The sequence below is a fragment of the Lithobates pipiens genome, unplaced genomic scaffold (genome assembly GCF_037356315.1).
Source record: "Lithobates pipiens isolate NorthernLeopardFrog02 unplaced genomic scaffold, aLitPip1_a1.2 Scaffold_19, whole genome shotgun sequence".
NCBI classification, from domain to species: Eukaryota; Metazoa; Chordata; class Amphibia; order Anura; family Ranidae; genus Lithobates; species Lithobates pipiens.
The window spans coordinates 1,112,263-1,137,639 of NW_027507764.1; the positions used below are offsets into that span (position 1 = coordinate 1,112,263).

Sequence of the window (25,377 nt, forward strand, 5' to 3'; positions counted from 1 at the left end):
TTCCTCTTGATGGGGTTCAGTCTGTTCCCCCACAGCATCTGGAAGAACACACTACTGACCCTAGCATAGAGAGACACTGGTAAGATGCAGACAAAGCTGACATACAAGAAGATCGGAATCAGGTAAGTCTTAATCAGATCAACCCTTTCCCTCAGAGATAACTTCCATCTCTTCCAGCTGACCACCTTAGTATTGGCAATTTCCAGTCTGCCTTCCCAGTTTTTGAGGCCATAATCGCCGGGTCCAAATTCAATGCCTAGAATCTTAATTCTTTTCTGGGGCACTGGAAAGGTGTCCGGGAGATCAAACCCCTCACCTTCCTTTCCCATCCAGAAAACTTCACTCTTTTCCTGATTGATCTTGGAGCCTGATGCTTCAGAATCCCATGATGTCAGAGAGACCACCTCCTCTGCTTCATCTGCCCCAGTGACAATCACCGACACATCGTCTGCATAGGCAACAACCCTCAAAGGTGGCTCACCCAGGAGCCCCACTGGCACCCCACACAACATGCCGCTCTCTAGCCTCCTGATGAAGGGGTCGATTGCAAATACATAGAGCAGGGGACTCAGAGGACAACCCTGGCGCACCCGGAGCCAACCTCAAAGGACTGCCCAACCCAACCATTAACAAGAGGAAAGCTTTCTGCCCCCTTATACAAGACCTTTAACCAATCGATAAAACCACCCGGCAGACCGTACTTACTAAGGCGAAACCACAGGTACTCATGGTTAAAACGATCAAAAGCTTTTGCCTGATCCAATGTCAGCAAATACTTTCCCCAGCCTGCAGCCCTGCACCGCTCCAAGGCCTCCCGGACAGCTAAAACCGCTGTGAAGGTGCTTCTACCCTGGACCGAACAGTGCTGATGGCGAGAAAGCAAAGACTCTGCTACTGACGATAGGCGCCAGAAAAGAATCTTTGCCAGTATCTTTCTATCGACATTAAGAAGGCTGATGGGGCGCCAATTCTCAATCATCGAAGGATCTTTACCCTTTGAAAGAAGAATCACAGCCGAGTGCCTCATGGAAGGGGAAAGCACCCCCTCAGCAAGGCAACTGTTAAAAACCTCTACCAAGTGTGGGGCCAGAATAGACTTAAAGGCTTTGTAAAACTCAGCCGTCAAGCCATCCGGTCCAGGTGACTTTTTGATGGCAAGCTGATCAATCGCCCTCATCACCTCTTCAACTATGATCTCCTCTGTCAAATTCATCAATGGAACATCTCCACCATTTAGACCTGGAGTAGAGTCCAAAAAGCTGTCCATCTGGTCACGGTCAAGCTCTTTCCTCCCAAGAAGGTCAGCATAAAAGGACCTCACGACCTCCAGGATCCCTGACCTGGACTTTGTCAAGGAACCTGTACTGTCCTTAAGGCCAACAACCGTTTTAACAGCTACACCTTGTTTGCAGTTCTGGTAAGGGTCAGGCGAGTGGTACTTCCCATAGTCCCTCTCCAGAACCAAAGAGGCATGCCGGTCATATTGACACTTCCTGAGGAGGAGTTTCACTTTGGAGATTGCCCCAGGATCTCCTCTCGAGACAAGAATATCCAGCTTCCTCCGGAAACGTTGGTAGGTCATGTATTTATTAAACTGCTTTCTATTGGCTAGGCCCCTGAAGAATCCAGCGATCCTCTTTTTGGTCAGCTCCCACCACTCAGCCTTGCTGCTACAAAAGTCCAGGATGGTCACCTGAGCCTGAAAGACTTCCTCAAAGGATTGTCTAACATGTTCTTCCTTGAGTAGAGTCGAATTCAATCTCCAGATGCCCTTGCCCCTCTGAGGGGCGTCTGAAGCATTCAGGACCACAGATAGCAAAAAGTGATCGAATCTATGAATATGATTATTGGGACAGTTTCCAGGAACAGACAGAATCTCACACTCTCTAGTATTAATTTCAAAGAAAAAGGAAAGAGACACAGATCTTTTGAAAGAGATGGGATTTTAGCAGGGGCTTCGGGAGGGGCTGAAGCCCCCTAAAGCCCCGAATGTGACACCCTAAAGCCCTGAGTGTCAGCTCTGCAGGGTCTTCATTGCAAGCCCCGAGCGCCGGGACCAATCTGATCCCGAGCGCCGCCGAGTGCCAGAGCAGGTCCCGCCTTCTGGAGCCTGCACGTCTATGATGGACTTCCCACTGGTCCAATGCCGGGACCGCGAGACGTGTGACGTCCATCATAGGCGCTGTTGGCTCCAGAAGGCGGGAATTACAAAGCAGCTGCCGCGCCACATCCCCTCTTGGCGCTCGGGCGAGTCGCTCTCCTCTCCTCCTCCGAAGACTGGCTGCTGTGACACCGCACACCAGGGCTGAGACAGGTCAGTGTGTGTTAAAGCGGGAGTCCGCCGGGACTCCGCGTTTTTTTTTTTTTTTTTTTTTAAAAAGCCAGCAGCTACAAATACTGCAGCTGCTGACTTTTAAAATAATGACACTTACCTGTCCAGCGCGCCCGCGATGTCGGCACCCGAAGTCGATCTCTAGATCGTCTCTCGAGTGCTGCCGCCGCCATCTTGGGTATGGGAATCAGGAAATGGAGCCTTTCGGCTTCATTTCCCGGTTCCCTACTGCGCATGCGCGAGTCGCGCTGCGCAATAAGGACGGTCCCCGCTGCCTCTGGGATCTGTGTGTTTCCCAGCAGGCAGCGGGGCACTTGCGGAAAGGGCCGTAATCTACGCCCCTTTCCGCAGAGAGCTATCCCGGAAGTGGGTGCAGATACCTGTACTGTACAGGTACCTGCACCCCCCTCCCCCCTGAAAGGTGGCAATTGTGGCGCTGGAGGGGGGGGAGGGTTCCGATGAGCGGAAGGTCCACTTTAGGGTGGACCTCCACTTTAATGTCAGTGTAGGTAGGTCAGTGTAGGTAGGTCAGTGTCTGTTAATGTCAGTGTAGGTAGGTCAGTGTGTGTTAATGTCAGTGTAGGTAGGTCAGTGTAGGTAGGTCAGTGTCTGTTAATGTCAGTGTAGGTAGGTCAGTGTCTGTTAATGTCAGTGTAGGTAGGTCAGTGTATGGTAATGTCAGTGTAGGTAGGTCAGTGTATGTGTAGGTCAGTCAGTGTAGGTAGGTCTGGCAAGTCAGTGTAGGTAGGTCACTACCGTTAGTGTATATAGGTCAGTGTATGTATGTGTCCAGTGTATGTAGGTCAGGCAGGTGAGTGTAGGGGGGTCACTATCGTCAGTGTAGGTAGGTCAGGTAGGTAGGTTAGTGTATGTAAGTCACTACTGTCAGTGTAGGTAGGTTAGTGTATGTAAGTCACTACTGTCAGTGTAGGTAGGTTAGTGTATGTAAGTCACTACCGTCAGTGTCACGGCCCAGCCAAAAAAAACCTGCGTCGCGTACAACAACCCCCCCTCCCCCCCGTTTCCGGCCATGGACTCCGGGCTGAAGCCTCTGGTCCTTTTGCCACCTTGAAACACCCCTGAATTTTAGATTGAGATAATTGTCTGTTAAGGTAAGCACCAGAGACAACAATTTAATAAAAAGGAATACATTTATTGATAGTATCTAGAATAAAAACACGGCCATAATACATATTGGAGACCGTGATTGGATGCTTGAAAATCAGATGCACAGATATGAAGGATTAGCCAACATGTTTCACAAAATGCTTCATCAGGGCTCTGCATCTACCAGCCATTTACATCTACATTGCACAGGACATACACATGTCATTAGTACAATATCACACATACCATTATAAATTTGCTAATAAAAAATAACAAACCTTTTATTACATGTTATATTATAACAACGACAATTATCTGCTCACCTGATCTTCTAAAAAATTGGACGCTCTAATGCCCCCCAACAAGACATCCGCCCCTCATGGAATACACAACCTGGGGCCAATTCCCCATCAGAGCCAAATGTTGATCATAAATAGTCTAGAGAATTAAATGACAGAGGTTAGACTAATGATAGTATACGGATATAGTCCATATAGGTAGACTAATGATAGTATACGGATATAGTCCATATAGGTAGACTAATGATAGTATACGGATATAGTCCATATAGGTAGACTAATGATAGTATACGGATATAGTCCATATAGGTAGACTAATGATAGTATACGGATATAGTCCATATAGGTAGACTAATGATAGTATACGGATATAGTCCATATAGGTAGACTAATGATAGTATACGGATATAGTCCATATAGGCAGACTAATGATAGTATACGGATATAGTCCATATAGGTAGACTAATGATAGTATACGGATATAGTCCATATAGGTAGACTAATGATAGTATACGGATATAGTCCATATAGGCAGACTAATGATAGTATACGGATATAGTCCATATAGGCAGACTAATGATAGTATACGGATATAGTCCATATAGGCAGACTAATGATAGTATACGGATATAGTCCATATAGGTAGACTAATGATAGTATACAGATATAGTCCATATAGGTAGACTAATGATAGTATACGGATATAGTCCATATAGGTAGACTAATGATAGTATACGGATATAGTCCATATAGGTAGACTAATGATAGTATACGGATATAGTCCATATAGGTAGACTAATGATAGTATACGGATATAGTCCATATAGGTAGACTAATGATAGTATACGGATATAGTCCATATAGGTAGACTAATGATAGTATACGGATATAGTCCATATAGGTAGACTAATGATAGTATACGGATATAGTCCATATAGGTAGACTAATGATAGTATACGGATATAGTCCATATAGGCAGACTAATGATAGTATACGGATATAGTCCATATAGGTAGACTAATGATAGTATACGGATATAGTCCATATAGGTAGACTAATGATAGTATACGGATATAGTCCATATAGGCAGACTAATGATAGTATACGGATATAGTCCATATAGGCAGACTAATGATAGTATACGGATATAGTCCATATAGGCAGACTAATGATAGTATACGGATATAGTCCATATAGGTAGACTAATGATAGTATACGGATATAGTCCATATAGGTAGACTAATGATAGTATACGGATATAGTCCATATAGGTAGACTAATGATAGTATACGGATATAGTCCATATAGGTAGACTAATGATAGTATACGGATATAGTCCATATAGGTAGACTAATGATAGTATACGGATATAGTCCATATAGGTAGACTAATGATAGTATACGGATATAGTCCATATAGGTAGACTAATGATAGTATACGGATATAGTCCATATAGGTAGACTAATATACAATTAAAGAAATGACCCCAAATGGAATATGGTGTATTATTGGTATCAGTCAATATATAAAAGATAAAAAATATTAATAGGCAAAGCCAACATCTGGGGGGATTTTATTTTAGACGGTGTATAATCTCAAGCATACAGTGATGAGAGAACTGCCTGCACCACTGGGGGCGAGAAAGCAGAGTTCTCCTTTAAAAAAACAAACCTATCTATCCTACTCTGACTACTACTTCCATGAAAGGTGACCCCGGTGTCACCCGGGAGGTGCTTCATGTGCACATCCACAAGACCAGCACCCCTAACCATAAAAAGACGCCATCATATCCCAGCCGGTCCTTGAAGTCCTTCCTGTCCTTGGGCCTCGTTACTGTATTACCCACTTCAGCCCCGGACCAATTGTCAGCCTAAGGACCAGAGGTCTTTTTACAATTTGGCACTGCGCTGCTTTAACTAGTAATTGCGCGGTCATGCAATGTTGTACCCAAACGAAATTTGCGTCCTTTTCTTCCCACAAATAGAGCTTTCTTTTGATGGTATTTGATTGCCTCTGAGATTTTTTTTTTTTTTTTTGTGATATAAATGGAAAAAGACCGAAGATTTCGAGAGAAAAAAAAGATATTTTCTACTTTTTGTTATAAGAAAAATCGAACAAACTCAATTTTAGTCATACATTGAGGGCAAAATGTATTCAGCCACATGTCTTTAGTAAAAAAAATGTCAATAAGCGAATATTTATTGGTTTGCGCAAAAGTTATAGCGTCTACAAACTAGAGGACATTTTCTGGAATTTACACAGCTTTTAATTTATGACTGCCGATCTCATTTCTTGAGGTGCTAAAATGGCAGGGCAGTATAACCCCCCCAAATGACCCCATTTTGGAAAGTAGACACCCCAAGGAAATTGCTGAGGGGCATGTTGAGCCCATTGAATATTTATTTTTGTCCCAAGTGATTGAATAATGACACAAAAAAAAAAAAAGTTTACAAAAAGTTGTCACTAAATGATATATTGCTCACACATGCCATAGTTCTATATGGAATTGCACCCCAAAATATATTCCGCTGCTTCTCCTGAGTACGGGGATACCACATGTGTGGGACTTTTTTGGAGTCTATCCGCGTACGGCACCCCGAAAACCAATCACTGCCTTCAGGATTTCTAAGGCCGCGTACACACGGGCGGACTGTCCGCCCAACTTTGTTCGTCAAACAGTTTGACAAACAGTCCGTTCAAAATTAGCATGAACGGACTTGACCACACACGACGAACGAACAGTCCGCTGAAAATTTGCGCGATGACGTGAACGGCACGTACGACGGGACGAGAGATTCGAAGTCCTATAGACTGCAATGCAACCTTCGGCGTGGAAATCCTTTCTGAGCATGCGCGGAACTTAGTTTGACGAACAAGCCTACACACGAGCGGACTGTCCGCTCAAACCAAGTTTCAGCGGACAGTCTTACGGAAATTCCGAAAAACTTTGTTCGTCAGACTGTCCGCTGAAACTGTCCGCTGAAACTGAAAAAGTTGGGCGAACAGTCCCCGCGTGTGTACGCGGCCTAAGAGTGCAAATTTTTGATTTCACTCCTCACTACCTATCACAGCTTCGAAGGCCATAAAATGCCAAAATAGCACAAAACCCCCCAAATGACCCCATTTTGGAAAGTAGACACCCCAAGCTATTTACTGAGAGGCATGTTGAGTCCATGGAATATTTTATATTTTGCCACAAGTTGCAGGAATTTAAAATTTTTCTTTTTTTTTTTGCACAAAGTTGTCACTAAATGATATATTGCTCACACATGCTATGGGCATAAGTCAAATGACACCCCAAAATAAATTTTGCTGCTTCTCCCGAGTACGGGGATACCACATGTGGGGGACTTTTTGGGAGCCTAGCCACGTATGGGACCCCGAAAACCAAGCACCGCCTTCCGGATTTAAATATAAAATGATACCAAAAAAAAACTTAGCGATGGCAGGGATCAGGCCTGACTCTGCGATCGCTGCAGTTATGTGTTTAGTGTTTTGTAAGTGACAGTGATCGATCGATACTGCACTTGGGTGGGCTGGGCAGAGGGGCAAAACGCATGTGCTAGCAGGTATCTGGACTGATCCCGCTAACAATGCGTTTTTTTGGAACCCTAAACTGCTGGGGACGCTAGTATAGATCTGATCAGATCAGATATTGATCTGTTCAGATTCTATAGCACTACGGGAGGTGTATGCTTTGCGTGTGGGTGTTAGCGGTACTGGCACTAAAGGTGCACTGGCACCTGACCCTAAAACCTAATTGATATCACCCGCCGGGTGATCCGGGGGTTAAACCTTTATTGGGTAATAAATGGTGGGTGCCCTGATGCTATAAAAAGCAAACTAACCAGAGTCACCCGTAACACTTATACGGTGATCAGTGGTGAAAGGGTTACCTGGGGGCAATCAGGGGGTTCAAATTTTTATTAGGTAGTATATGGGGGTCCCTGGCGCTATATAAAAACCTGACGGGGAACCTAAATAACTAACTGGCTAACCAGCGTCACCAGTGACACTTATACTGTGATCGCTGGTGAAAGGGTTAACTAGGGGCAATCAGGGGGTTAAAACCATTATTGGGTAGTATATGGGGGTACCTAGCGCTATAAAAACATGGCGGTGAACCTAAAAAAATAACTAACTAGCTACCTAGTGGCACCAGTGACACTAATACAGCGATCAGAAAAACGATTGCTTAGTGACACTGGCAAAAGGGGGTGAAAGGGTTAACTCTAGGGGCAATCAGGGGGTTAAACCTTTATTGGGGGGTGGTAGGGGGCTACCCTGGACCTAACACTAACTGCCCTGACAATTTTTACTGTCACAACTGACACTAAATGCAGTGATCAGAAAATAAATGATCAATGCAATCAGTGACACTGTGACTGGGAGGGGGATCGGGGGGCGATCGGGGGGCGATCGGGGGGCGATTGGGAGGGTGATCGGGGGGGGGGGATTTGTGTGCCTACATGTCAGTGTAGTGATTGGTGCACTTACTTTCTCTGTTCTCCTCGCAGTCCGGTCAAAAAGACCGCCCCGAGGAGAATGACATCACTTCCTCCCTGCCTGTGTTTAGTATACACAGCGGGGGAAGCGTCTCATTCGTCAGGAGCGATCGAGAGGGGATGGCCAGATACCAACGGCCATCCCCTCATCCCGGATCACTCCTGCAGCGAAACGGACCGCCGCATCCAGTGGGAGGGGGGTCCGATCGGACCCCCCACCCGCTGGAAAGCAAGCACGTACATGTACGTGCTTGTGCCTGTCGGTGCCATTCTGCTGACGTACAATGGCATGCGGTGGTCCTTAAGTGGGTAATGTATGTTGTCAGACGCCCCCCAGTGTCAGTTTTGCTGTAATACACTCATGTAAGGTTATTCGCACACATACAGACTTTAGTGGAAGACCATTGGATGTGGAAACCTTCCCTTGGGCACGGCGGATCTGTTTGCTCTTTTAAGGTTATTTGTTTATGCCTCACCAAGGAACTGGCCCCTCCATGGCGATCGCATCTAAACTTCTAAGTGAGCAGATCGGTGTATATGGGAACCCTAGTATAACCATACAGAATTAAGACTCGCTGGGCGATAGTTTGGTATGGTTCGCATCACTGGTAGCAGTGGGAATGTGCACACAATGGTGTTCAAAGCCACGTGCTCATCACACCACCGTCACACATCACTACTCTACTTCTGTTTGAATATATACATGAGTGTCATTGGTTCTTTACAATGAATACAAGTGTCTGATTGGCCGATTCTGAAGTCAGCAGCCTCTTTTGTCATCAATGTGTTTAGTATAAATAAAAAAGTAAACTGGCTATTTTGCTGAGGATTTCATACGGAGGTCGAGGTTCCACCAACAACTGTTTGTATCACTTGGAGAGAAAGAAGGGCGCGCCTTCCCGCCATTATAGAAGAGCTTTTTGTGCTTTTAAAGCGGTTTTGTACAGAAAATTGCAAGTTCATCTTATTCAAATGGCTTTGGAACATAGATGCAGTTATGACCATTGAAATAAAATAATATGCAGTATTTACAGTGCCTTGCGAAAGTATTCACCCCCTTGAACTTTTCAACCTTTTGCCACATTTCAGGCTTCAAACATAAAGATATAAAATGTTTATTTTTTGTGAAGAATCACCAACAAGTGGGACACAATTGTGAAGTGGAACGAAATCTATTGGATTTTTTAAACTTTTTTAACTAATAAAAAAATGAAAAGTGGGGCGTGGAAAATGATTCGGCCCCCTTGCGTTAATACTTTGTAGAGCCACCTTTTGCTGCGATTACAGCTGCAAGTCGCTTGGGGTGTCTCTATCAGTTTTGCACATCGAGAGACTGAAATTCTTGCCCATTCTTCCTTGCAAAACAGCTGGAGCTCAGTGAGGTTGGATGGAGAGCGTTTGTGAACAGCAGTTTTCAGCTCTTTCCACAGATTCTCGATTGGATTCAGGTCTGGACTTTGACTTGGCCATTCTAACACCTGGATACGTTTATTTGTGAACCATTCCTTTGTAGATTTTGCTGTATGTTTGGGATCATTGTCTTGTTGGAAGATAAATCTCCGTCCCAGTTTCAGGTCTTTTGCAGACTCCAACAGGTTTTCATCCAGAATGGTCCTGTATTTGGCTGCATCCATCTTCCCCTCAATTTTAACCATCTTCCCTGTCCCTGCTGAAGAAAAGCAGGCCCAAACCATGATGCTGCCACCACCATGTGTGACAGTGGGGATGGTGTGTTGAGGGTGATGAGCTGTGTTGCTTTTACGCCAAACATATCGTTTTGCATTGTGGGCAAAAAGTTGGATTTTGGTTTCATCTGAGCAGAGCACCTTCTTCCACATGTTTGGTGTGTCTCCCAGGTGGCTTGTGGCAAACTTTAGACGAGACTTTTTATGGATATCTTTGAGAAATGGCTTTCTTCTTGCCACTCTTCCATAAAGGGCAGATTTGTGCAGTGTACGACTGATTGTTATCCTATGGACAGACTCTCCCACCTCAGCTGTAGTTCTCTGCAGTTCATCCAGAGTGATCATGGGCCTCTTGGCTGCATCTCTGATCAGTCTTCTCCTTGTCTGAGCTGAAAGTTTAGAGGGACGGCCAGGTCTTGGTAGATTTGCAGTGGTCTGATACTCCTTCCATTTCAAAATGATGGCTTGCACAGTGCTCCTTGGGATGTTTAAAGCTTGGGAAATCTTTTTGTATCCAAATCCGGCTTTAAACTTCTCCACAACAGTATTACGGACCTGCCTGGTGTGTTCCTTGGTCTTCATGATGCTCTCTGCGCTTTCAACAGAACCCTGAGACTATCACAGAGCAGGTGCATTTATACAGAGACTTGATTACACACAGGTGGATTCTATTTATCACCATCAGTCATTTAGGACAACATTGGATCATTCAGAGATCCTCGCTGAACTTCTGGAGTGAGTTTGCTGCACTGAAAGTAAAGGGGCCGAATAATTTTGCACGCCCCACTTTTCAGTTTTTTATTTGCTAAAAAAGTTTAAAATATCCAATAAATTTCGTTCCACTTCACAATTGTGTCCCACTTGTTGGTGATTCTTCACAAAAAATTAAAATCACGTGACGAGGTCGTGTCCGAAATTGCCATTTTGAAAGTGGGCAGGCAGCTCTATCTGCCATTACCACTATAGCACACGAGGCAAGAGGAAGGAAAACAAAGAGGACACTCAATGAGCATGTGCGAGATGGAGCGGTGGATGCTGGGAGCTCAGTGTCATCGCATACAGGAAGTAAATGCCTGTGGGCTTCAAACGCCCACAGTGAAAATGGAAACCGCCAGACTGCTTTTTTTAAAGTTTTCCTTAGCAATAAAATCGTCACGCTGGGGGTTAAAAAGACGCCAATCGTGACTGCAAAGACACCGTAGGAATCACCCACCAGTGACACAGGTAAAAAAAAAAAAACGGCAGCGGAATCCCGCTTTAAGAGCAAAGAAATGATCTGCTTACAGGGAGAAGCGTCAATTTTCTCCGACAAGTACCAAGAGCACGGCTATAACCACAGAGGGCGGAACGTTTCCCTCTCTGGACTACAAGAAACACATTTTACTAGAAGATCTAAAATCCTATTTTTGTTTCCCATCCATTAAGGGACACAGAAAGTCATATGCTATCTGTAGGCCCAAAGCAGTCCAACTGAGGATTGGGAAACACAGAAAACAACACACAACCGGGCACACAAAAAACACAACTCAGAACTACCTGCAGCTCAAGAAGACGCCTTAAAGACCTTCCGTCCAAAGCCGACATCAGGGAAGATCCAAACATCCCCCCAGTAAATGTTGGAGAATGTGTGAACACAAGTCCTGGTGTCGGACTTGTAATTCTGATTCTGAAAGAAACAAATAGGCACTTACAGCTCCAGGAGACCTTCGAGAAAGAGAAGTTCCGTCTTCTGAAGGAAGAAACTACATCCAGGCGTTGGATGGAGATCTCCTTCTCTAGAGTCGGCAGAGGAATGGAAGAACAATGTCCTGGTTGCGGTAAAAGGCCAAAACTGCCATAGATAAGAAGGAAGTTCTGGGCCTCAACACCACCTTGTCCTTGTGTAGGACCAGAAAGAGTTCTTTACAGGATAAGGCCACCAGCCCAGACACTCTCCTAGAAGAGGTGATGACAAGAAGAAATGCCACCTTCCCCGAGAGTGGAAAGTGGAATATCCCCAAGGGGGGCAAAGGGCGGTTTTTTTTTTTCCATTCAAACAGGTAATATTTATTGAACATTAGTGCAAGAGTACAGTCATAAAGGTATAAAGGGCGGTTTTTGAAGAGCCGAAAGAACCAAAATTCAGATCCCTCAGAGTCACGGGGGAGAGAAGAGCCACATGAGAGAGACCCCGCACAAAGGGTTTGATCAAAGAATGAGAAGCCAGCAGTCTCTAGAATAGGATCAAATGTGCAGAGACCCGACACCCAATAATTCTGAGGGCCAAATACTGATCCAAAGCCAACTATTGTATAAGGAGAGGATTCTTCCCAAGATGAAGTTCCTGGGGGAAGGCCGATCACCTCGTCCTAACGAGCAATTATCCCTTCCATGTATGGCGACAGATCTTGTGAAAAGCAGACTTCCCAGCTTTCAGCATGGTGGATCTGTTGTATAGAACCCCAACGGGCTGAAAGTAATAAACCAGGAAAACCAGCCCCTGGAACCCACCTCTCACATCCAAGCATGAGATACGGGTCTCCAAGTGTTCGAAAAGTGGAGGCGCCCTCTCATACTTTAGAAAATTTAGGGTACAAGAAGCCCAGGATGTTGGGATACAATGGTTGGCAGACCTGGGTTTGGCTTTGGAGGAGGAGGCCATGAAGTTGTAGAAGAGACTCTTTTTGGCCTCCATCATGGGTGAGGCCGAGGCTCGTTTTGCTGAGGATGACGGCTCCTCTTCTCACTGGCGATATCCTTCATGGAAACTTTCTGCAATGCACAACACTTTCTGCATGCGGGTTCTGCAGCTCTAAACTTGCTCAAGAAATCCAGAGGGACCTCCTGATGTTCTCTGCCAGGAAAACTCCTACAAGAGATGAGGCAGGAGACTTCCAAAGACCCCATCACCCTCTCCACCCTATAGTTCAAGGCAATGGAGAGGAGTACCAATTGCTTTAGACCAGAGGAGTGACAGAATAGGGTCATGGCCAATCAGACTGCAGAGAAGGAACAGAGTTCTGGACCTCCAGGAACTTGTTGGGGTCCTAAAAAACAGGAGCATCCTCCAATGGGGTGGGAGATGCTTCAAGTCAGGATACTGCCGGATCATCACAGGGGGCAGTCCACTTATTTTACAAAGTCCTCCTCATAACGGTACAAGGCTGGAAAACGCTTGGGAGAGACATAGGAATTTCCCAGCTCCAAAAGGAAGACTACAGGCAGTGGGGGTACCAAAAGGGTCTTGGTGGTCTTATGGGACATAAAAGATCCTAAACTAAGACTAAGCACAGAATTAGCGTCTACAGACTGTTCTGTGAGTGTTAAAGAGGTGCACCGCATCAATAAGAGCTGAAACAGTCTCCTTTAGTTTGGGAGTAATGGCAGAAGAGGTGCCACCCATCCAGAACCGGAGAGACTCGGCATCGGGCAGGGTCTCGGTGTCTGAAGGCTCAGAGGCGGCTAATGCCGGGAGAAGTTTGGATAGAGATTGTTGGAGTCAACAATCAGAGGAGATATTTGGTCTATAAAATCCTCCATGACCCCCATGAAATCACCTCGGGATAGAGCGGAGAAGACAGCCATGTCTGATGGAGGTATGGAATGCTCAGTGGATGGCCTAGACCCTAGGAGAGGGCAAAATCCCAGAGCGTCTGTGTCAGGCCCCTCATGGGGCACACTGTAGTCACCAGCGGAATGGTTAGTGGGGTGTGAGCTGGAGGCACTTGGTACAGCGGGATTGTCCCCCCCGTGTATCTATGATCAGATATGTTGCATGGCAAGGTGGAAAACATCATATCACATGGTGTGAGGCCGACACAAACCAGCCTCTGCATAGCAGAAGGGAGGGGCAGCTGAAGGGGGCCAGATCCCTGTAGAGGGGCAGCTGAAGGGGGCAGATCCCTGTAGAGGGGCAGCTGAAGGGGACAGATCCCTGTAGAGGGGCAGCTGAAGGGGGCAGATCCCTGTAGAGGGGCAGCTGAAGGGGGCCAGATCCCTGTAGAGGGGCAGCTGAAGGGGGCCAGATCCCTGTAGAGGGGCAGCTGAAGGGGGCAGATCCCTGTAGAGGGGCAGCTGAAGGGGGCAGATCCCTGTAGAGGGGCAGCTGAAGGGGGCAGATCCCTGTAGAGGGGCAGCTGAAGGGGGCCAGATCCCTGTAGAGGGGCAGCTGAAGGGGGCAGATCCCTGTAGAGGGGCAGCTGAAGGGGGCCAGATCCCTGTAGAGGGGCAGCTGAAGGGGGCAGATCCCTGTAGAGGGGCAGCTGAAGGGGGCAGATCCCTGTAGAGGGGCAGCTGAAGGGGGCAGATCCATGTAGAGGGGCGGATGATGGGGGCAGATCCCTGTAGAGGGGCAGCTGAAGGGGACCAGATCCCTGTAGAGGGGCAGCTGAAGTGGGCAGATCCCTGTAGAGGGGCAGCTGAAGGGGGCAGATCCCTGTAGAGGGGCAGCTGAAGGGGGCCAGATCCCTGTAGAGGGGCAGCTGAAGGGGGCAGATCCCTGTAGAGGGGCAGCTGAAGGGGGCAGATCCCTGTAGAGGGGCAGCTGAAGGGGGCAGATCCCTGTAGAGGGGCGGCTGAAGGGGGCCAGATCCCTGTAGAGGGGCAGCTGAAGGGGGCCAGATCCCTGTAGAGGGGCAGCTGAAGGGGGCAGATCCCTGTAGAGGGGCAGCTGAAGGGGGCAGATCCCTGTAGAGGGGCAGCTGAAGGGGGCCAGATCCCTGTAGAGGGGCAGCTGAAGGGGGCCAGATCCCTGTAGAGGGGCAGCTGAAGGGGGCCAGATCCCTGTAGAGGGGCGGCTGAAGGGGGCAGATCCCTGTGGAGGGGCAGCTGAAGGGGCCAGATCCCTGTGGAGGGGCGGCTGAAGGGGGCCAGATCCCTGTAGAGGGGCGGCTGAAGGGGGCCAGATCCCTGTAGAGGGGCAGCTGAAGGGGGCCAGATCCCTGTAGAGGGGCAGCAGAGAGGTCAGGGAGGACCACTCAGCAGATAATATCAGTCCTTCAGCAGCAAACCTAAAGCTGCCCAGTGGTCCTAGTAATGAGGAGCTCCTGGTGGTCACCACACATGGCTGCTCACCAAATGAGTCTTCAGGTCACATCGGGGGCTGTACTATGACTCTGGGGCAGGAGAGCGCCACAACGCAGGACCCGGGACCTGGAGAGCACCACAACGCAGGACCCGGGACCTGGAGAGCGCCACAACGCAGGACCCGGGACCTGGAGAGCGCCACAACGCAGGACCCGGGACCTGGAGAGCGCCACAACACAGGACCCGGGACCTGGAGAGCGCCACAACGCAGGACCCGGGACCTGGAGAGCGCCACAACGCAGGACCCGGGACCTGGAGAGCACTACAACGCAGGACCCGGGACCTGGAGAGCGCCACAACGCAGGACCCACGACCTGAGGGTCACAGTCCAGGCTGGTCCATCACATGTCCAACCCTCCAACAGGTGGCAATATAACCCCGAATATATCAGAAATCCTGCGTCCTCCAATGGAGAAAAAATATGATGATATAATAATGCACTTCCTGTGTGAGGAGGACATCTGAGAGGAAGAGATTAGATTATATTAATCGTCATCATCACCCCCCCCCCCCCCCCCCATCTTCTCCCCATTGTTATCATCCCATCATCATCATCATCTCCTCCTCCTCATCATCATCTACCTATCATTATCTTATCATCATCGTCCCCTCCATCCCGAGTGATGACCCCTCACCCTCCATCCCGAGTGATGACCCCTCACCCTCCATCCACAGTGATGACCCCTCACCCTCCATCCAGAGTCATGACCCCTCACCCTCCATCCAGAGTCATGACCCCTCACCCTCCATCCACGGTGATGACCCCTCACCCTCCATCCCGAGTGATGACCCCTCACCCTCCATCCCGAGTGATGACCCCTCACCCTCCATCCCGAGTGATGACCCCTCACCCACCATCCAGAGTGATGACCCCTCACCCTCCATCCAGAGTGATGACCCCTCACCCTCCATCCAGAGTCATGACCCCTCACCCTCCATCCAGAGTCATGACCCCTCACCCTCCATCCAGAGTCATGACCCCTCACCCTCCATCCAGAGTCATGACCCCTCACCCACCATCCAGAGTCATGACCCCTCACCCAACATCCAGAGTGACGACCCCTCACCCACCATCCAGAGTGACGACCCCTCACCCACCATCCAGAGTGATGACCCCTCACCCTCCATCCACAGTGATGACCCCTCACCCTCCATCCACAGTGATGACCCCTCACCCTCCATCCAGAGTGATGACCCCTCACCCTCCATCCAGAGTGATGACCCCTCACCCACCATCCAGAGTGATGACCCCTCACCCTCCATCCAGAGTCATGACCCCTCACCCTCCATCCCGAGTGATGACCCCTCACCCTCCATCCAGAGTGATGACCCCTCACCCTCCATCCAGAGTCATGGCCCCTCACCCACCATCCAGAGTGATGACCCCTCACCCTCCATCCAGAGTGACGACCCCTCACCCACCATCCAGAGTGACGACCCCTCACCCACCATCCAGAGTGATGACCCCTCACCCTCCATCCAGAGTGACGACCCCTCACCCACCATCCAGAGTGACGACCCCTCACCCTCCATCCAGAGTCATGACCCCTCACCCACCATCCAGAGTCATGACCCCTCACCCACCATCCAGAGTGATGACCCCTCACCCACCATCCAGAGTGATGACCCCTCACCCTCCAACCAGAGTGATGACCCCGCACCCTCCATCCACAGTGATGACCCCTCACCCTCCATCCAGAGTGATGACCCCTCACCCTCCATCCAGAGTGACGACCCCTCACCCTCCATCCACAGTGATGACCCCTCACCCTCCATCCACAGTGATGACCCCTCACCCTCCATCCACAGTGATGACCCCTCACCCACCATCCAGAGTGATGACCCCGCACCCTCCATCCAGAGTGATGACCCCGCACCCTCCATCCAGAGTGATGACCCCTCACCCTCCATCCAGAGTGATGACCCCTCACCCTCCATCCAGAGTGAGGACCCCTCACCCACCATCCAGAGTGACGACCCCTCACCCTCCATCCACAGTGATGACCCCGCACAATCCATCCACAGTGATGACCCCTCACCCTCCATCCCGAGTGATGACCCCTCACCCTCCATCCCGAGTGATGACCCCTCACCCTCCATCCAGAGTGATGACCCCTCACCCTCCATCCAGAGTGATGACCCCTCACCCTCCATCCAGAGTGATGACCCCTCACCCTCCATCCAGAGTGATGACCCCTCACCCTCCATCCAGAGTGATGACCCCTCACCCACCATCCAGAGTGATGACCCCTCACCCACCATCCAGAGTGATGACCCCTCACCCTCCATCCAGAGTGATGACCCCTCACCCTCCATCCACAGTGATGACCCCTCACCCTCCATCCAGAGTGATGACCCCTCACCCTCCATCCAGAGTGATGACCCCTCACCCTCCATCCAGAGTGATGACCCCTCACCCACCATCCAGAGTGATGACCCCTCACCCTCCATCCCGAGTGATGACCCCTCACCCACCATCCAGAGTGATGACCCCTCACCCACCATCCAGAGTGACGACCCCTCACCCACCATCCAGAGTGACGACCCCTCACCCTCCATCCAGAGTGATGACCCCTCACCCTCCATCCAGAGTGACGACCCCTCACCCACCATCCAGAGTGATGACCCCTCACCCTCCATCCCGAGTGATGACCCCTCACCCACCATCCAGAGTGATGACCCCTCACCCACCATCCAGAGTGACGACCCCTCACCCACCATCCAGAGTGACGACCCCTCACCCTCCATCCAGAGTGATGACCCCTCACCCACCATCCAGAGTGATGACCCCTCACCCACCATCCAGAGTGATGACCCCTCACCCTCCATCCCGAGTGATGACCCCTCACCCACCATCCAGAGTGATGACACCTCACCCACCATCCAGAGTGACGACCCCTCACCCTCCATCCACAGTGATGACCCCTCACCCTCCATCCACAGTGATGACCCCTCACCCTCCATCCACAGTGATGACCCCTCACCCTCCATCCCGAGTGATGACCCCTCACCCTCCATCCAGAGTGATGACCCCTCACCCTCCATCCAGAGAGATGACCCCTCACCCTCCATCCAGAGTGATGACCCCTCACCCTCCATCCACAGTGATGACCCCTCACCCTCCATCCACGGTGATGACCCCTCACCCTCCATCCACGGTGATGACCCCTCACCCTCCATCCACGGTGATGACCCCTCACCCTCCATCCACGGTGATGACCCCTCACCCTCCATCCAGAGTGATGACCCCTCACCCTCCATCCACGGTGATGACCCCTCACCCTCCATCCAGAGTGATGACCCCTCACCCTCCATCCAGAGTGATGACCCCTCACCCACCATCCAGAGTGATGACCCCTCACCCTCCATCCAGAGTGATGACCCCTCACCCTCCATCCACAGTGATGACCCCTCACCCTCCATCCACGGTGATGACCCCTCACCCTCCATCCAGAGTGATGACCCCTCACCCTCCATCCAGAGTGATGACCCCTCACCCTCCATCCAGAGTGATGACCCCTCACCCTCCATCCAGAGTGATGACCCCTCACCCTCCATCCAGAGTGATGACCCCTCACCCTCCATCCAGAGTGATGACCCCTCACCCACCATCCAGAGTGATGACCCCTCACCCTCCATCCACGGTGATGACCCCTCACCCTCCATCCACGGTGATGACCCCTCACCCTCCATCCAGAGTGATGACCCCTCACCCTCCATCCAGAGTGATGACCCCTCACCCACCATCCAGAGTGATGACCCCTCACCCTCCATCCAGAGTGATGACCCCTCACCCTCCATCCAGAGTGATGACCCCCTCACCCACCATCCAGAGTGATGACCCCTCACCCTCCATCCAGAGTGATGACCCCTCACCCTCCATCCACAGTGATGACCCCTCACCCTCCATCCAGAGTGATGACCCCTCACCCACCATCCAGAGTGATGACCCCTCACCCTCCATCCAGAGTGATGACCCCTCACCCTCCATCCAGAGTGATGACCCCTCACCCTCCATCCAGAGTCATGACCCCTCACCCTCCATCCCGAGTGATGACCCCACACCCTCCATCCACAGTGATGACCCCTCACCCTCCATCTAGAGTGATGACCCCGCACCCTCCATCCACAGTGATGACCCCTCACCCTCCATCCAGAGTGATGACCCCTCACCCTCCATCCCGAGTGATGACCCCTCACCCTCCTGTCTGTACACTGGGCCCCTCGGGACCCTCCACACCAGGGAAGTATGATGGACCTCCAATGTTAGGGGGATGGGCGCTCAGTTTGAGTTTCTTCCCCCACAGAGGGCTCCCGAGGACCCCCATCATACCGGCAGGGGTATTATACAGCCAGAGGGTGAGAATGATGGCGGAGCGCCCCCTACTGGTCACTTATAAGAACACATCGCAGGGAAAAGTCCTATGAGAATATCATGTAACCAGGATGGAGGGGGAGGGGGTGAGACTCCCTGGTGGGTGTTTATTGCTCTCTGTGTCCCCGGTAGGAAGAGTCACCCTCCTATGTGACAGGAAATCCCCGGTGTTGGGTGTCCCCAGTACAGGAATAGAGGGAAATCCTCCAATAGGGACACACATAGGATCTTGTGACTTCCTGTAGTGTCTGTGGGACAGGAAGTGAAGGAAATCTCCTCTATGGGGACACCGGACATATGAGAGGGGAGGGCAGAATACAATGGTGGAGGAGGGGTCCTCATCTCATTATCATAGGCCCCGCCCCCCTCCGCCTGATGATGGAAATACTCCAACCCTCCCCCCACACCGTACCGTGCGGCAATCACCGATCCTTCTCTCCTACCCGGGATTCCCGCTACTGGTCGGTGGGCGGGACTAAGTGCCGTGTTCCTCCTCCCACTCACTTTGCCAGGGGGCGGGGCTTCGGCGCGGGTCGCCATCTTGGTACACCCGGCTATGGGACCGCCCACCGCTCCCCTTCCTGCTTTGTTGCTGCGACCAATGCGGAGCTCCGCGTGCGGTCATGTGACCTCGGACGTACAGAGAGGGGGCGGGAGGGTGAGGCGGTTTGTCTCCTCCAATCACCAGGAAACTGCCCACCTACCTGCCTGGATAGACCTGCCCAGTCCACCTACCTACATGCATAGTTTCCAGAAGTCCCGATTTAGACCCGTTTAACGATTTTAGTGTTTCACGGGAAATCCCTTTTCCCCGATTGTTTATTCGCTAGAGGTGCGCTGCCGGCGGACATAATGTGTGTGACCCCCTCTTCCGTGTGAGTGACCCCCCTCTTCCGTGTGAGTGACCCCCCTCTTCCGTGTGAGTGACCCCCCTCTTCCGGGGGTGACCCCCCTCTTCCGTGTGAGTGACCCCCCTTCCGTGGGTGACCCCCCCTCTTCCGTGTGTGACCCCCCTCTTCCGTGTGAGTGACCCCCCTCTTCCGTGTGAGTGACCCCCCTCTTCCGTGTGAGTGACCCCCTCTTCCGTGGGTGACCCCTCCTTCCGCGTGTGACCCCTCTTCCTTGGGTGACCCCCCTCTTCCGCGTGTGACCCCACCTTCCGCGTGTGACCCCCCCTCTTCCGTGTGAGTGACCCCCCCTCTTCCGTGTGAGTGACCCCCCTTCCGCGGGTGACCCCCCCTTCCGCGTGTGACCCCCCCCTTCCGCGGGTGACCCCCCCTCTTCCGCGGGTGACCCCCCCTTCCGTGGGTGACCCCCCGTCCGTGTGTGACCCCCCCTTTTCCGTGTGTGACCCTGAGATGCACTCCCCCCGGGGACACCTGTGATGTAAGGAAGCACTCCGCCGGGGACACCTGAGATGTAAGGAAGCACTCCGCCGGGGACACCTGAGATGTAAGGAAGCACTCCGCCGGGGACACCTGAGATGTAAGGAAGCACTCTGTCCGGGGATACCTGATGGCAGACGACATGACAAGTGACAGACTCGGGGCTCCCACTGATTCCGCATTATGGTGAGTTGAACTATTTAATTTTATGTTACAATGTAGTAATAATGCGCTTCAATTATCCTGATACCATAACAACCATGGTGCCGGGATGATTGAAGTGCTGACACCAGGTGTTTGGAGTATCTTTATCTGCTGATTGTTAAACTTTCTAGAATGCACACTATTCTATTGTGTAGGATCTGGGCCTGCTGTCCCTCCATCCCTCTTTCTTTCTTCCTCCATCCCTCGTTAGACTCTAGCCGCACCCCCTTTGAGTCACGCCCCCTTTAAACCACGCCCACTATTCCACTCAAGCCATGCCCATAAGGGGATAAGGGGGGGGGGGGTCGGGTTGAGGGGGAGAGGATAAGGGGGAGGTTGGGGTGAGGGAAGAGGTGGGCATGGGCGGGGGGCACTGGTGTGCACATATGAGGCAGATGCACCCACATAGAGCATAGTACACCAACTACCCGACTTACCTACCTGCATACAACTTGTCTACGCAACCACATAGAACTACCTACTAAGATTGCCACCTCAATCCCTTTACACCAGGACACGTGAAGAGAAGAGGTCTGGGTGAGGGGGTGGTGTGGAGAGGTGGAGGGAGGGGTGGGGGGGGGTGATGAGAGGTCTGGGCGAGGGGGTGGTGTGGAGAGGTGGAGGGATGGGTGGGGGGGTGATGAGAGGTCTGGGCGAGGGGGTGGTGTGGGGAGGGGTGAGGTGATGAGAGATTTGGTTTTCAGGGGTGGGGAGAGGTTGGGGTGAGGAGACATCAAGAGAAGTTGGGGTGAGGGGAGGATAGGGTAGGGAGAGGGTGGGGTGGGAGAGAGGGGATGGGGAGAGGGGAGTGGGTGAGAGGTCGGGGTGGGGGGAGAGGATAAGGGGGGAGGTCGGGTTGAGGGGGAGAGGATAAGGGGGAGGTTGGGGTGAGGGAAGAGGTGGGCATTGGCGGGGGGCACTGGCAGGGGGTACTGGTGTGCACATATGAGGCAGATGCGCCTCCTTCCTCTTCGGGACTGATGTCCTTTGCACATATTCACAAGGAAATTGGGACTTTAGGTGAAGCAGTTGAAATGCGGAGGTAGGAGTAAAAATATTTCATTCATGGAGGTTGTAGTAGAAAGATTTCATGTACCGTATATACTCGAGTATAAGCCGAGATTTTCAGCCTCTTTTTTGAGGCTGAAAGTGCCCCCCTCGGCTTATACTCGAGTCATCGCTGTCTGCCTGCTCGATCAGCGTGTCGAGCAGACAGACAGCGGCCATTCTGATTCAAAAGCCGCGCCTCCGGCTCCGCCTTCGCCTGTGATAGGCGGAACACTGAATTTCCCAGCAGCCTGTGTTCCGCCTATCACGGGCATCTTCTCATCCTCGTACTACGGACGAGGATGATACGACGTCTGTGATAGGCGGAACACAGGCTGCTGGGAAATTCAGTGTTCCGCCTATCACAGGCGAAGGAGGAGGCGCGGCTTTTGAATTTTACAATGGCCGCCGACGAAGAGGGCACGGGACGGAGGCAAGGCAAGGCAAGGCACGGCACGGGACAGGACGGGACGGGACGGGACGGGACGGGACGAAGGCAAGGCACGACACGGGACGGAGGCTCGGGACAAAGGCTCGGGACACAGGTAGGCTGGACACACACACACACACACACACACACACACACACACACACACACACACACACACACGGATGGAGACACACACACACGGATGGATGGATGGATGGAGACACACACACACACAGGGATGGATGGATACACACACACACAGGGATGGATGGATGGATGGATGGAGACACACACACACAGGGATGGATGGATGGATGGATGGAGACACACACACACAGGGATGGATGGATGGATGGATGGAGACACACACACACACAGGGATGGATGGATGGATGGACACACACACACACAGGGATGGATGGACGGACACACAGGGATGGACGGACACACAGGGATGGACGGACACACAGGGATGGACGGACACACAGGGATGGACGGACACACACACAGGGATGGATGGATACACACACACACAGGGATGGATGGATGGATGGATGGAGACACACACACACAGGGATGGATGGATGGATGGATGGAGACACACACACACAGGGATGGATGGATGGATGGATGGAGACACACACACACAGGGATGGATGGATGGATGGACACACACACACACAGGGATGGATGGACGGACACACAGGGATGGACGGACACACAGGGATGGACGGACACACACACAGGGATGGACAGGCATGTCTCACCCTCGGCTTATACACGAGTCAATAAGTTTGCCAGTTTTTTTGGGGGTAAATTGGGGGCCTCGGCTTATATTCGGGTCGGCCTATACTCGAGTATATACGGTATATACATATAATTAGCATAGGGTATGGGCATGATGGATGAAAAAATATATAGAAACGGGCAGATAATGGTAATAGGTACATAGTAATCAGAGTAGTAATGTAAGACAACAATATAGCCTGCAGGTGCCAAGGGGCGGCATGCCTGGTAACTGTATCCATAATATGAAGGAGGAGGGATCTCTCCGCTCCAGGAGCGCACATGCAAGGCTGTAAACTGTCTCTTCGGATGGGAAGCCACAGGCGCCGGCTATTACCGCTAGCAACAGACGAAAAAAAAACAAGCTCTGGACTGCAGCACTCTTCACAAGACCACTTTCTTTTATTGGGAAATCACATCAAAGCTCAACAAACACGGCGAACAAGGACAAAAATTGCTGACGTTTCGCACTAGCTGTAGTGCTTAATCCTTGGCTATGATTAAGCACTACAGCTAGTGCGAAACGTCAGCAATTTTTGTCCTTGTTCGCCGCGTTTGTTGAGCTTTGATGTGATTTCCCAATAAAAGAAAGTGGTCTTGTGAAGAGTGCTGCAGTCCAGAGCTTGTTTTTTTCGTCTGTAACTGTATCCATAAATCACATGGCCTGTATAAGTATAATTGTACTAGAATAGTGTTTGATGACATGATTGGGGCGTAATTGGTATAGCTGTAGCATCAAATATAGCTTGACGCGTTTCGTGGACGTTTCTCCACTCATCAGGAGTGGATGCGGCAGGTTCCTGTGGAATATACATATATAGTAAGCCAGGGCTTGGCAAATTTGCTTGGAATCTAGGAGCCGGGTGGGTAACGGCGATCCGGACCTGTCCCTGGCCTGACATGGAGACGAGTGAGGGGAAGATAGCGCGCCCTCCCCCCGTCTCCAAGTCATTGCCCATAGCTCTTAGAGGGACATTTTATTTATTTATTTTTTTCAAATGGTAATTTTTTTTTTTTTATTGCATTTCAGTGTAAATATGAGATGTGAGGTCTCTCTGACCCCCCCGATCTCATATATAAGAGGACCTGTCATGCTTTTTCTATTACAAGGGATTTTTTACAATCCTTTTAATAAGAATAAAAGTGACACCATTTAAAAATAAGGAAAAAAAATATTTTTTTGTTTTTTAAACGCACCCTGTCCCGCCCGCATATGAAAGTGGTGTTCAAACCACACATGTGAGGTATCGCCGTGATCGGTAGAGCGAGAGCAATAATTCTGACCTTAGACCTCCTCTGTAACTCAAAAACGTGCAACCTGTAGAATTTTTTTAAACGTCGCCTATGGAGATTTTAAAGGGTAAACGTTTTTTCGCCATTCCATGAGCGGGCGCAGTTTTGAAGCGTGACATGTTGGGTATCAATTTACTCGGCGTAACATTATCTTTAACAATAAAAAAAAAAAAAATTGGTCTCACTTTACTGTTGTCTTATTTTTTTATTAAATAAATTATTTTTCCCCAAAAAAAGTGCACTTGTAAGTCCGCTGCGCAAATACAGTGTGACAGACAGTATTGCAACGACCACCATTTTATTCTCTAGGGTGTTAGAATAAAAAAAAAATATATATATATATAAAATGTTTAGGGGGTTCTAAATAAAGGGAAGGAGATAGGCAGGCAATAAAAAAAAACAGGCAGGGGAAGCTCCATTAGCATTGTTGGTTGTCATACCAACAGGCCACCACAAGAGGGCGCCAGATTCCAGAAGGAACCATAGGACCGCAGAAGGCCTCAAAGCCGCGGCCTCAATTACCGGCCACCGGTGGAACGGCCCGATGGAGACAAGATACCCCCAGCTGTGCTGCCCCAGGCGCCAGGTCGCTAATTCTAGTCGCAAATGTGACCTGGCGCCCGGGTTTTATCGAGCCCTGTAGTAAGCCACTCTCTATATAGAGGGTAATAGAAAAAGTAGTACTTAGAATGCTTGGCCAAACACACTTACCATCCCCGGCTGTGACACGTGGTAAATGGCATAGAGTGAGCCGGAGGCACAAACCCCCCGGGGGGAGGGGGGGCAGAGGCGGTACAATATATGTTTGCAGCATGGGGTGGTGGTGGAAAGTGCCTGCGTATTGGGAGGGTCTCCATATAGCAGC

At 50.5% G+C, this 25,377-nt stretch overlaps 1 protein-coding gene and 1 long non-coding RNA gene across 2 annotated transcripts in view; one reads left to right on the plus strand and one right to left on the minus strand.

Moving 5' to 3' along the window:
• Positions 1-19,848, minus strand: part of LOC143998149 (uncharacterized) — a 76,390-nt gene extending 56,542 nt beyond the window's left edge. The window contains exons 1-2 of the long non-coding RNA XR_013277763.1: positions 19,780-19,848; positions 3,763-3,877 (exon numbers count right to left, since the gene is read on the minus strand). This is a non-coding gene — a long non-coding RNA (uncharacterized LOC143998149). The remainder of the gene's footprint in view (positions 1-3,762; positions 3,878-19,779) is intronic.
• A 163-nt stretch (positions 19,849-20,011) lies between these two features.
• Positions 20,012-25,377, plus strand: part of LOC143995757 (F-box/LRR-repeat protein 6-like) — a 108,869-nt gene continuing 103,503 nt past the window's right edge. Inside the window, exon 1 of the mRNA XM_077490470.1 lies at positions 20,012-20,938. Coding sequence (XP_077346596.1) covers positions 20,936-20,938 — 3 coding nt within the window. The 5' untranslated portion in view covers positions 20,012-20,935. The remainder of the gene's footprint in view (positions 20,939-25,377) is intronic.